The 12770-nt window shown below is 54.6% G+C and overlaps 1 protein-coding gene across 1 annotated transcript in view; it reads right to left on the bottom strand.

Moving 5' to 3' along the window:
* Positions 1–667: 667 nt before the first annotated feature.
* Positions 668–12770, bottom strand: part of TMEM178B (transmembrane protein 178B) — a 338552-nt gene continuing 326449 nt past the window's right edge. Inside the window, exon 4 of the mRNA XM_036247215.1 lies at positions 668–918. Coding sequence (XP_036103108.1) covers positions 668–918 — 251 coding nt within the window. The remainder of the gene's footprint in view (positions 919–12770) is intronic.

Here is a 12770-nt window from a genome sequence, read left to right as displayed (position 1 = left end):
CTCAGTGTAAGGCAGCTGGAAGGTAGGACGGGTTTTCTGAGCATCCGCTGAACGGTCCTTCTCCTGGGGCCGATCTCGCCTCTCAGCGGGCTGACCTCTCCCCCTTTCCACCTCCAGCACTTTGTCCAAAAGTCTGGCAGCAACGAGAAAACGTCCTTCTTGCTTTGTGTCCTCCACTCCTGGCGTGTGGCTGGTGGACCAGGAAGGAGACCAGAGCAGGAAGGGCAGGAGGGGTCCCACCACGGCCTCGGAGGTCTGGTGACATTCTGTGAATAAGGGTGTTGCTTCTCGGTGATACGATGGGTGTTGGAGTGCCCAGCCCAGCAGGTGGCGCTTCCTTCTCCACACAGATGCCACTCCGGCACTGCCCCTGCCCAGCCCCACCCCGTCCTCCTGAGTGACAGGGATCAGGATGCTGTCTCGAGCGGTGACGTTCACTCTGTCTTCAAGGAAATATGGAGCCGAAAGTTAAGAACTGATGGAAGAGCCACGGGGTGGGAACTCCCTCCCCATCTCGGTGATGAGGCCACACACACAAAGTCCGAGATGCGGTGCCCGGGCCACCTCCGCTCTGCCTTGGCATTGGCCTCATCGGGGTCGAATTTCGTTTTATATATGTATATTATATATATATTTATATATATATATATATGTATGGGTTTGTCTTTTAGCACACTGTCCCATTCTCGGGTCTGGATTTAGGGCAGTTGGTCCTCGGGACAGGTTGGACAGAAGGGGCCAAGGTACAGAAGAAGCCCGAGATGAGCGTGAGGCCCAGGCCCCCCCACGCACAGAACATGGACCATCCGTAGCCATGGCTGATGTCATCGGGGAGTCCGTACAGGTAGCGAGGGTAGCGTGACAGCTCGAAGTTGATCCCGGCCACACAGGTGCACAGTGATATGATGCAGAAGGTTCCTGAAGGGCAGGGAAAGAAGGGGGAGGGGGTGGGGGAGTGGAGCAGGAAAGGGAAGAGGAGAGGGAGAGAGAAAGAGAGAAGTGAGGTTTATTCAGTCCCAGTGTTCTTGAGTCAGAAAAAAGAAAACAGGTAACAGGAAGCAGCTAACAAGTTCAATGGCTGGAATTAGTCATGTGGAGGAGACAGGTAGTAAGAGATCAAGCCTTCCTTGCTCTCCAGTCACTGTCCAGTGCTGGACAAACTCCAGAAGCAGCTCCTTTGGGAAAATACTAATAAATATCACACTAGCATTTCGTGTAGGGTGGAGTGAGGCAGAGAGCCTCGAGTCCCTTTTTCTGAAGCATTGAACAATTAATTCATTGTCTTTCTTTGGAGAGACAGAAAACACCCCATTTGCTACTTTTTTCAAGGGGAAAGATACCTTTATTCTTTTCTTTCTATTGATAATGTCTTGCTACAATATTGGGTTTTCCTTTAATCCATGGATCAACAGGTCATCCAAGTCCTGGAAACCCTTTCCTGTTCCCTGCAGAACAACGTTTCCCAGAGTTCTCCATGGCGCGCGAACCCTGCGAGATACGTTTACCAAGTGGCAGCAGAATCAACAGCCTGCGGAAAGGTCTGCCCACGACTTCTCACGGTGAAGATTCATGACCCGGTGTGCATGCGCTAGCTTTTCCAACCTGGTCCTATGCGGCATTTCCCGAACTGATTTAATGTTGGGACCGCCCCTCTAAACAAAACGTGACTCACATTAACCAATGAGAAGATTGCTAGAAGAGACAGGAGATGAGAAAATGCTACAGGATTATACACCCATTTTAACCACTAGAGCGCCTTGGTGTAGCTAAAATGAGTTCACGAGCTTTTCCCAGCATCCTCTGTGTCTTGTGGTTCTTCTGTCACCACGGATGGGAGCAGTAGACTGAAGAAGTCTGCACAATTTGGACAGGCTGGGTTGGGTCGGTGGAAGGCAGAGGGACAAGGACAATTTTTTAGGGGTCAGGAAAAAAAGAGGGACGTTAGGCTTACATTTGCTTAATGCCTCTTGCCTCCCGATGACCAAGTTTCTTCCAGCCCTCAGGCCCGGGACCTTGCAATAATTTAAATGGCCATAGTGGCACCAGACATACTTAGGACAGGAAGTGTGTGTGTGCGCGCGCGTGCATGCACACTGCCTTCAAATTTGAGCTGCCCTTGGGATGTTAAGGCACTCGGACCCATAATCTGGAGCCTGAGAGAAAGTTCTGAGCTAGCGATGTGAACAGAGTCACATTATACATCAAAGCCCTGGATGGGACTGAGGTCACCCAGGACTTCACATGAGCTGTACGCACATTGAAAGGTGCATGATATTCCCGATCAAGACCAAGAATTTGTTCTGGGAACGAAGGTCGACCTCCGGCAAGTGTTGGTCTTCCCAAGCTGCCGTAGCTGAGACGCCTTGACATGCACTATTTTAACGGCATCTCTGCGAGCGGGTGGACAGGACACCCAGGGTGCCGTGGGTAAATCCAGGGGGAAGCGATTACGTCCATGCGGACTGGTTACCCATGGGCAATGGCCCCGGTTGGTGAGAACACACATCTTGTTGCTATGTTACTGCGGCTAACTGGGGGATCTTCCCGCCTTAACTTCCTGTCTGTTCTGAGACTTCCAAACCTTTTAAAGTGTCTTTTGTTAGTGCTTGTCACTGTCTCCACAGACGGGAGAAAACTTTTGGGTTCTCGCTAAGGAGGGCCCTTCAGGCAAATCGTATGCGGTCCATGTGACAACAAGCGAGAGTCGGCAGAGGCTGGTTAGTGTCCACTTCTGCTACTGTTTTCTGCTGCGAGCAAGGGTTTCCATCTCTCTGTCCTGCTGCCCTTACGGATTCCAATCTGAGAATGCGCGTCAATGACCAGAGAGGGGCCTACGCAGGCACAAGGCAGAGCCTCAGCAAATGGACTGACTTAGTAACAACGTGCTGTCATGGTTCCTCGGCAGCATATTCTGACAGTGGAAATAACAATGCGTTTCCACAGCCAGCGGGGTGACGGGACACAGTGGCAAGGAGCCCGCCGGACCCAGCTCTCTGTCCAGGCGCTGAACCCGCCTCTCGCACCTGTGGATTGGCGCGGGGGAGTGTGGAGTGGAGTCTCCCACCCTCCACCACCACCTCACCGGGGTTCTCTGGGAACCACTGCAGATTTTAAATGTCTCCATTGAAACTATCTCAATGAAGGGGCGGTCATAGATAGTGCAGCAGTGGGAAGTGCACCCCCTTCCATTCACCCAAAGAACAGTGATGCTTTAGGCAAGTATGAAGTCCTCCTCAGTCCCCCATAGCCGACTCTCCCCTCTGGGGCCAGCTCTTCAGAATCTGCCGTTGTATTTCTCATGAGGATTCACAAAAGAAAAAAGTAACAATGCACAGCCCTGTCTTCACAGCACCTCCCCCTAGCCTCCAAGACAAGTGGAGTCCTAGTGAAACAAGTCAATGCACAGAGCTCCGCCCCAAGCCCTTCCCTTTGGAGCCTGGCTCTGCTCTGGCCCAGACCCGCTGTGAGGAGTGGCAGGCTCGGGACAGGGTGGTAGGACCCACAGCCGTGGGGATGCCAGGTCTCAGCGATGTCAGGCCTGGTGTGGGGAGGCAGGCCAACCTGACGGGGCGGAGGGAGGGGGAAACTCCTGGGACACTGAGCTCCGTGGTGCACAGAGCAGCCAACCAGCAAATGTTTGCTGAACTCCTGTGCTTGGGCCCAGCATCATGCTAGAGGTGAGGGAGATCAAAGAAGAAGACAGGATCCCTGCTCTTAAGAATCATAAATCTCAAAAAGATGGGAAAAAAAAACATATAATCTAGCTGGGAATATGAGACAATACAAAGGAAAAGTTGAGGTTGAGGATGATGCGGAAATGTGCCAGAGTCGGGGGTGGGGAGGATGGATTGAGAGACCTGAGTTCAGGGTCAGCTCTGAACCCGGGGTCCACCCATCTGTAAGATCAGGGAGCTGCAGTAGACAACGGGAAGGCCCTCCCGCAACCAGTCATCTTTAGGAAAAGGGGGCGCGATACCCAGCAGTAAACGGCAGAGTCAACTCCTCAATAGCGACAATCATGCTGGGCCGGGGAAGGTTTCCAGGGGGAACAGGGTCTTGAAGGTCAGGGATTCTGCAGGCGATACGCAGACAGGGTGCTCACCTGGTCTCCTTGGACCCCCGCAGCCCGCTGATGAGAGGGCACGCCCCCAAACCATGCTCACTGCCCCTCCAACCCCTAAACGCTCACTGCTGCCTACCCAGCCAGGCTGCCAGCATTTCTCATTTCTCACGTAAACTACTGTGAAAAATAACTTCTATTCTTGCCCCTCATATAATAACCAGTGACATTTCAAAAATGTCATCAGATTATAATTCTCAATCCTGCTCAACCCCCACTCCCCCCAAAGAGCTCCCCACCACACTCAGAATAAAATCCAAACTCCTCACCCTGCTCCCATGATTTTACCTGAGTGGCCCTTGCCTACTTTTCTGATCTTACTTCTTACCTTGACCGCCCCCCACTCCCTACACTCTAGCCACCTGAAAGAGCACTCTCTGTCTGAAACTAGCTAAACGTGTACGCACCCCAGGGCCTTTGCACTTGCTGTTCCTGTGCCTGAAATGGCCTTCATCTAACTCTTCTCAGATCTCAGTTTGAATATCATCCTTGCAGAGAGATCCTCCCTGGCCTTTTCCTAAAGTAGTTCCTCCCAGTGGTTTTCAAACTGTGCTCCATGGAGCTGTCTCAGGACCAAGAGGGAAGAGAAGAGGCTCCCATCCTCTCTCCTCAGTTTGGCCAGAAGAGCCCTGCTTTGATCTGTGTCCATGTGAAATTCCATATGAAGAAAGGAGTCTGGTGATTTAAACGTTTTTGAGAAGCACAAGCCTAGTGCATTCGCAGGGGACCTCAAGGTATGTCATTATGGGACTCTGCTTTGCACAGCCAAGTTCAATGGCATTCATTAGCTGCAAGGCCACGCCTTTGGCAGAGAGGGCCAATCAATCTCAACCCTCATTCCTGCTGGTTCTGGAAGAGGCCACAGCCCCAAGCAGCCAGCCCCAAGCAGCCAGCCGCAGCTGGCTGGAATGAGAAACGGAATCCGATTATAATCACCCTCTCTGTGCCAGGATGCTCATTCGCATGGACTCAGGGCTCAGGAAGTCCAGTGGGAAGAGAAGCACCACCCCCACGTAGCTGGTGCTCACGAGACTCTCTGCCATTGAGCCAACAGTGCCCTCTAGACCCGTCTAGTGTCCCTGTTTGCAAACTCCATCTGTGAGCGGAAAGGCACGGCCAAGGGTACAACACCCTGTGTCCTTCTGAGCGTTCCCTCTGAGTGTTCAGACATGACCCCTCTTCCTGGCCTGGCCATCCCCACTGGAAGCTGATTCAGGGACCACACCCATGATGTCACCTGGCCGCCTCTGGCCCCACCTGGCCACTCCTCTCCGCGCGCCCTCTCAGCGCCTGCCTGGAGCAGGAGAGGGCTGTGCGGAGTCACGGACTTGCCCCCCACCCTGTCCCCTGCTCCAGGGTAGGCCCAGCTGAGGCGCGAGTGGGGGCGCGAGGGAGAAGCCAGCGTTCATGCCCGGACTGCGGGCTCAGTGTTCCAGCACCAAATCCAGCCTCTCGCCAGCTCCGTCACGTGGCTTCGTTCCTGATTGGCGTCTCGCTGGCTGCCAGGCGTTCGATTCTAGTCCCCGTTTCAGCTTCTTGGCTGCTTGGCCACTGCCTCCGACGTCTCTGATGCAGGACGGGGCCCACCTTTCTGGCTGTCCCTCTCAACCTCCTATAGGGGCCTCCCAGCCTCCTTTGGTCTTTTGAGACTTGAAAGCCCCCCTCACACTCTTTCTGGCACCTTCGCCCCCTCCTCTGACTTAGAACGACCACCAGAGCATGACAGAGTCGCAGGGTCATGTGATAGCATGTATTATGGGATTAAGTGTCCCCAGTCCCCAGAGACAAGTATGTCCCCAGTATTCCCTGGCTATACACGGATGACCAGTCTTCCTCCAAAGCACTTGTTCCCTGAAGTTCCTGACTTCTTTTATTCTTTCAAAGTCTTGCTTCCCTGGTCGGGGCATCAACCATCCCAGTTTGCCTGGGAGCTGGTGGCAGTGGCAGGTGTGTCCCTGGAAAGTCCTGGGCTACATGGGGCACTTTGGTCACCCTTCCCACAGGTCCCCTCACAGTCCTGCTCTCCACGCTGGTGCCAATCGGTGACACTCTAGTGATGACATAAGTTGTCCTTTGCTTGCAAGTTAAAGAAAACATACTGCCTCAGCCCAGCGGAGGCACAGAAATGTGGACCCGGGGACATGTTGCTAATGTGAAGAAATTAGCCCGGAGACCACTGTTTAGGGGGGCTAACTCTCTGCAACCCTGAAAGGTCACCAGGGAACACTAATCAGCCACCCAGTAAGGGGTCCACCCCAGTGCCGAGATATGCTTAAGCCCGCTTCTGAGCACCAAGTGCAGGTGTGCAAGAAGACAGGTGTGTGAGGGGACGGGTGTGTGAGAGGGTGGGTGTGCGAGAGGACGGGTGTGTGAGAGGACAGGTGTGTGAGAGGGCGGGTGTGCGAGGGGGCGGGTGTATGAGAGGGTGGGTGTGCGAGGGGGCGGGTGTGTGAGAGGGCGGGTGTGTGAGAGGGCGGGTGTGTGAGGGGACGGGTGTGTGAGGGGGCGGGTGTGTGAGAGGGCGGGTGTGCGAGGCGATGCGTGTGCGAGGGGACGGGTGTGCGAGGGGACGGGTGTGTGAGGGGACGGGTGTGTGAGAGGGTGGGTGTGTGAGGGGACGGGTGTGTGAGGGGGCGGGTGTGTGAGGGGGCGGGTGTGTGAGAGGGCGGGTGTGCGAGGCGATGCGTGTGCGAGGGGACGGGTGTGCGAGGGGACGGGTGTGTGAGGGGACGGGTGTGTGAGAGGACGGGTGTGTGAGGGGACGGGTGTGTGAGGGGGCGGGTGTGTGAGAGGGCGGGTGTGCGAGGGGACGGGTGTGCGAGGGGACGGGTGTGCGAGGGGGTGGGTGTGCGAGGGGATGGGTGTGTGAGGGGATGGGTGTGTGAGAGGGCGGGTGTGTGAGAGGATGGGTGTGTGAGGGGATGGGTGTGTGAGAGGGCAGGTGTGCGAGGAAGTGGGTGTGTGAGAGGGCGGGTGTGTGAGAGGGCGGGTGTGTGAGGGGACGGGTGTGTGAGGGGGCGGGTGTGTGAGAGGGCGGGTGTGCGAGGCGACGCGTGTGCGAGGGGGCGGGTGTGCGACGGGATGGGTGTGCGAGGGGGCAGGTGTGTGAGGGGACGGGTGTGTGAGGGGACGGGTGTGTGAGGGGACGGGTGTGTGACAGGGCAGATGTGTGAGAAGGCAGGTGTGTGAGAAGACAGGTGTATGAGAGGACAGGTGTATAAGAGAACAGGTGTGTGAGAGGGCAGGTGTATAAGAGGACAGGTGTATGAGGGGACAGGTGTGTGAGAGGGCGCATATGAGAGAAGACAGATGTATGAGGGGACCGGTGTGTGAGAGGGCAGGTGTGTGAGAAGACAGGTGTATGAGAGGACAGGTATATAAGAGAACAGGTGTGTGAGAGGGCAGGTGTATAAGAGGACAGGTGTATGAGGGGACAGGTGTGTGAGAGGGCGGATATGAGAGAAGACAGATGTATGAGGGGACAGGTGTGTGAGAGGGCAGGTGTGTGAGAGGGCAGGTGTGTGAGAAGACAGGTGTGTGAGCGGGCAGGTGTATGAGAGGGCAGGTGTGTGAGAAGACAGGTGTGTGAGAGGGCAGGTGTATGAGAGGGCAGGTGTGTGAAAGACACGGACAGGCCTCCTGTGTGGTTGCTGCCCTATCAGCCTCCCCTTCGGGGACTGTCAGAGCAGCGGGGCAGTAATGCAACACCATGGACCCTGCGGAGAAACAGCATCGGAACCAGGGGCTCAGGCTCAGCAGCAGAAATGCTCTTACTGACTCAAGAAGCCATCGCCTAGGCAACCGAGGCCCTGGTGAAGGCTCTCCCAGGAACCCAGGCAGTTCCACATCCTGTACACTGCTATTTTCCCAAATGGCTGCTCCTATGTGACCAAGCTGTGCCCCACATCTTTGCTGGAGTGAATATCTGCAGCTTTCTAAGGCCGGACATCCTTCTGCGTGACATTCTTTCCTGCTCTTGGAAATCAGGAACGTGTGCGGATTCCAAACCCTTGCACGTTGCCTGGTTGCTATGTGGCCAGCGGGCCGTGTTCTGACCCAGCCCACAGGGCGCTGCTGAGCTGTCCCTGCAGGAGAGCCCTTGTGGAAGTGCACGTGAGGGACCTCTGCGCAGCAGCAGCAACCTGCGTCCTCCCTAAGACACCCCTCCGTCAGCTCCTCCCCCATCTCTGAAACCGGAACCAAGCAGTCAGCAAACAGAGAAAGGACTCCTCCTCCTCCTACAGGGGCGGCTGCATCCTGGGAAGCTGATGTATACTAAACCCTTCTTTTGCTTAGATTAAATGCCTCGGTAGCATTTAGCTCCCGAGAGCACTTTACAGCTTTGCTCAGACCTGCATGGAATATAAATGACTTGAAGTATACACCATTGCATCAGCAGCGGGTCACATGGGCTTTTCCATCCAAGGTGCCTCAGGGGTTCGCTGGGACGAGGCAGGGGTGGTGACAGCCTCCGGAGAACACACTGCAAGGGATGGGGCCCTGAGTCAGGACAGACCATCCATCATTCTGCAAACTCTGCAAACGCTCTGGATGGAGACGCTGGGAAACGCGGCCTGTGTGTTTCCGGGCTGTGCCTACATGCTTCGAGGCCGACCTGTGTCCGGACAGGATTCAGCTGGAGTAATGCAAAATCCCAACGCCAGCACCGAAAGGGACTGGCCCAGTCGCACAGGTTGACGCTGCCTCTAAAGGGAACACTTCCGATTCCTATCACAGAACTTAGGCCCCGGTTTCTACATATCTGCAGGGTGGCCATCAACTCTGCAAACACACGTACCACGGACTGCATTGTGTCCTTGCACAATTCATGTTGAAGCCCTAACCCCAGCACCTCGGTATGTGACTATTTGGAGCTGGACTGTTCCAGAGGTGGTTCAGGGGAAATGAGGCCATTGTGGTGGCCCTAATCCAATATGACGGGTGTCCTTATAAGAAGAAGAGAGCAGGGCACACAAAGAGACACCAGCCAGCTGCATGCACAGGGCAGACCACACGAACAGGCAGCAGGAGAACACCCATCTGCAAGCCACGGAGAGAGGCCTCGGAGGAAACAACCCCACCAGCACCTTGGTCCCGGCCTTCCAGCCTCCAGAACCGTGAGAACAGAAATCTCTCTTATTTAAGCCACCCAGGCTGTGATATTCTGTTTGGGCAGACCTAGCCATCCAATACCACAGGCGAATACATAATAATTATCCTGTCAACATAACATTGCAATACACAATCAAATAAGATGATATATGCTTCTGCACTGTATGGCTGCCCTGTGCCTATGACAGGCATCTAAACGTAGCCACATATAGAGCAATAGCGGCTGGGCACCTCGTGTTTTTTTGTTTTGTTTTTTCCTTCATTTAGTCACCCTCACCAATGTATCTATGCTTACTTCCCCTTAATGCCCATCAGTGCATTTATTCTCTTCATTGTACATTTAGATTTGATCACAGATCAGAGGCCTTGGTGGCCTCCACACCGAAGACTGAGCCTTTACAAGCCTGTGGAAACATCTAAAGGGCCGAGCCCACGGAAGCGGGCACTGGTGGGTGCTCAAAGAGCTCTGTCCCGTGGGAGATAAGGTGGAAGCGCCGTTGTCCGGTGTGGTTGCTGGAGTCTGACGTCCCCACCCTGTCCTCGACATGCCCTTCAAGATACCTCTGTGGGCCAATCCAAGTCCCCAGTGTCCCGAGAAGCCTTCCTGAGTGTGCCCAGCAGGTAATGCACACCTGTTCCGAATTCCTAGAACTTCTGTGGTCCGCCCCAGGCCAGGAGCACACCTCTTGGTCTCGCTTGTGTTCAGCTGGACCGGAAAGGCCGGGGGTGTCCTTGTGTATGACACACAGCCCTGAGCCGTCCATCCGGATCGTGGGGGAGAAATGGACGTCCAGGCTGTGGGCTCTGAAGCCCAGGCGGGAATGAAGCGGACACGCCGGGTCCTCCCATCTTCTTCCTAAATCGGTTTGCGGCGGCCGAGGCGTCAGCGCACGTGTGAGTGGGCCCGTGCCTGCCCACGCGTGGACGCGCCTCCCGCGTCTCAGAGGGCCCCTTGGATTCCAGGCAGCGTTTTAATTTGCACAGAAGTTCGGCGTCTGAATAATACCCTCTCAGCAGGATTACTTTGAAGAGCGATAATCACAAATGTGAAAAGGCTTAGAGAAGTTAAAATTGCTTTCCATGGGTAAGGTATAATATTAGACACGGCAAACTTTAAGTGAAGGTGAAGACAAACTGTTCCGGAGGAGGATGAGAAAAACCGCGGCTGCTGCCTTCGTTAGCATCACCGCCCCCCTCTACTTCCCCCCCACCCCGCTTTTCCCCCACCAACCCCCCCTTCTCCCCACCTGGCCCTGGGCCCCCGGGAACGGCCACAGGACGCGGCTGCGCTCCCCAAAGAAAGCGCCCGCTCAGGATCCCTCATTCTGTGAACTTCACTGGGGCTCAAACCCGGGAAACTGGGAAATCTCAGAGGACATGTCTGAGACAGACCCTCCTGGGCAATGCCACTTAGTTGGGGGGCTCAGAGAGGTGACAGCGTCCAGTGGGGGTTTCGCCATGACATCGGTGGGTTTGTGAAGAAGCGTGTGGCCCGTGGCTGAACCAGGATGGACAGCGCCCCACGAGGAGCTGGGAGTCGCTACGGCACATGACGTGGGGCGTTTTACAGGTGCTGCGGCGGCCGGGCCCTGGTTCTCTGGGACACGGAGACGGTGCGCACAGCCATCCCACACTCATCTCTGCACCACTGTATAAAGGACCGGGACAGCTGGGTCTTTAGTCCACACAGCGCACGTTCCCTTCTTCCTTCTTTTTCTAGAAAATGCCATTCTTTCTCCCGGGGGAGCTGTTCTGTGATCACGATGATTAATTCCGGCGCAGGCACTCGGCTCCAGCCGAGTCGCAGTTTTTGTATCTTCTCCACCTCTTGCTGTGAGATCATTGACATAATTATATGCGTAAGTCACATATACACATGTGTGTACATCCTTCTACATAGCACAGCACATAAAGTGTATACTTTAAAAAAATTTTTTTTTCTTTATTGAATTTTAGAGAGAGAGGGAGAAAGAGATAGAAACACTGATGAGAGAAAACATCAATTGGCTGCCTCCTGCACGCCCCTTACTGGGGATCGGGCCCACAACCTGGGCATGTGCCCTGACCAGGAATTGAACCGGCGACCTCTTGGTGCATGGGTCAACGCCCAACCACTGAGCCGCATCAGCCGGGCTAAACTGTATACGTTCCATGGCAATCTCAAGTTAAACAATCTGCTAAAGGTCCCAATGCATGAATCCCAGGCAGTCATTTGATTTGGGTGCAAAACCAAACTCTCTGATTGCAGAAACACTTGAGAACTATCCACTATACTTGGTTCCATTGCCCCCATTAAAAAAATGCCCCCACAGGGGAAGCAACTGCCGGCCCCTTCCGCTTTGGCACACCTGGCCTCCACTCCATGCTTCGTGGAACAACACATTGGAAACATCTGAGGTGGGCACTCTGTGGTGAGCTCTGGGCTTTCTAAATAGGGCAGAAAAGAGAGTTCTAGAAAGAAAAGAAATCAAGAGTGCAGCATGTCGAAAAAGCTCATAGGCACAGACAACGGCATGGTGACTGCCAGAGGGGACAGGGAGGAGGTAGGAGAGGTGGGTGTAAGGGGGATAAATGGTGACGGAAGGAGACTTGACTTTGGGTGGTGAACGCATAACACAATATATAGATCACGTATTGTAGAATTGTACACCTGAAACCTATATAATTTTATTAACCAATGTCACCCCAATACATTAAATAAAAACATCAGTACCATGCAAGCAAATCGGATAACTTAGATGAAACGGGCAAGTTCCTAGCAACACGAAGCCAAATCCTATCGAATCATGAAGAAGTGGAATATCGGAAGAACCCTGTAACTCCTAGGAGCACTGAATGAGAAAAGGAGAAGGATGCAGCTCGTCATCTTTTCAGTGCGAATCTTCGCAGCTTCCTACCCATCTGGGCCTCGGTTCAGAGCTGAGGATTAGCGAGATCCAACTGGCTTCTTCACTGAACCGCGAGAGGCGCCTGCAGCTGTGCAGAGAGGAACACTCTCAAGCTGTGAATCGTGAGCTTCCAGGAGGACAGCCACTTACAGCATGCCATCTTCCTGCCGCTGCGACTCTCCTCTCCCCTTCCGGACGGACGGCAGCGGCCCACGGTGCCAACGCTGCGCAGCTGCAGGGCAGAGGGCAAGCTTGCCCTGGGTTCTCGCTGGGATTGCTCGAGGTGACACAAAACCTCCTGCACCACCTCGGACGCCACAGCTCTCTGACTGCTCTGGCCATGCAGCTCCCCAGGTAACACTGCAGAGAAGCTACCGCACCTCTCAGGCCAGCGTGAAGCCCGCGTCCGAGTCCCTGTCTCCGTTATCCTAGGCTCTCTTGGCCCAGAGGTGCGCCAGGGTGTCCTGCTCCGGCTTCCTGGTAGCAAAGCTGCCAGTGGAGGGGATGTGGCTTCGTGGGACGAGAACGCTACCAAGAATCAGAAAATCCAGGTTCTGGTCACATCCCTGCCCATGAAGCGGGCACATCACCTCATCTCTCTGGGCTGTGATCCCTTCAACCATAAAACACAGGAAGTAGGACCAGATCTC

The sequence above is a fragment of the Molossus molossus genome, unplaced genomic scaffold, assembly GCF_014108415.1.
Source record: "Molossus molossus isolate mMolMol1 unplaced genomic scaffold, mMolMol1.p scaffold_m16_p_7, whole genome shotgun sequence".
Lineage (NCBI taxonomy): Eukaryota > Metazoa > Chordata > Mammalia > Chiroptera > Molossidae > Molossus > Molossus molossus.
This window is presented reverse-complemented; position numbering and strand designations above follow the sequence as displayed.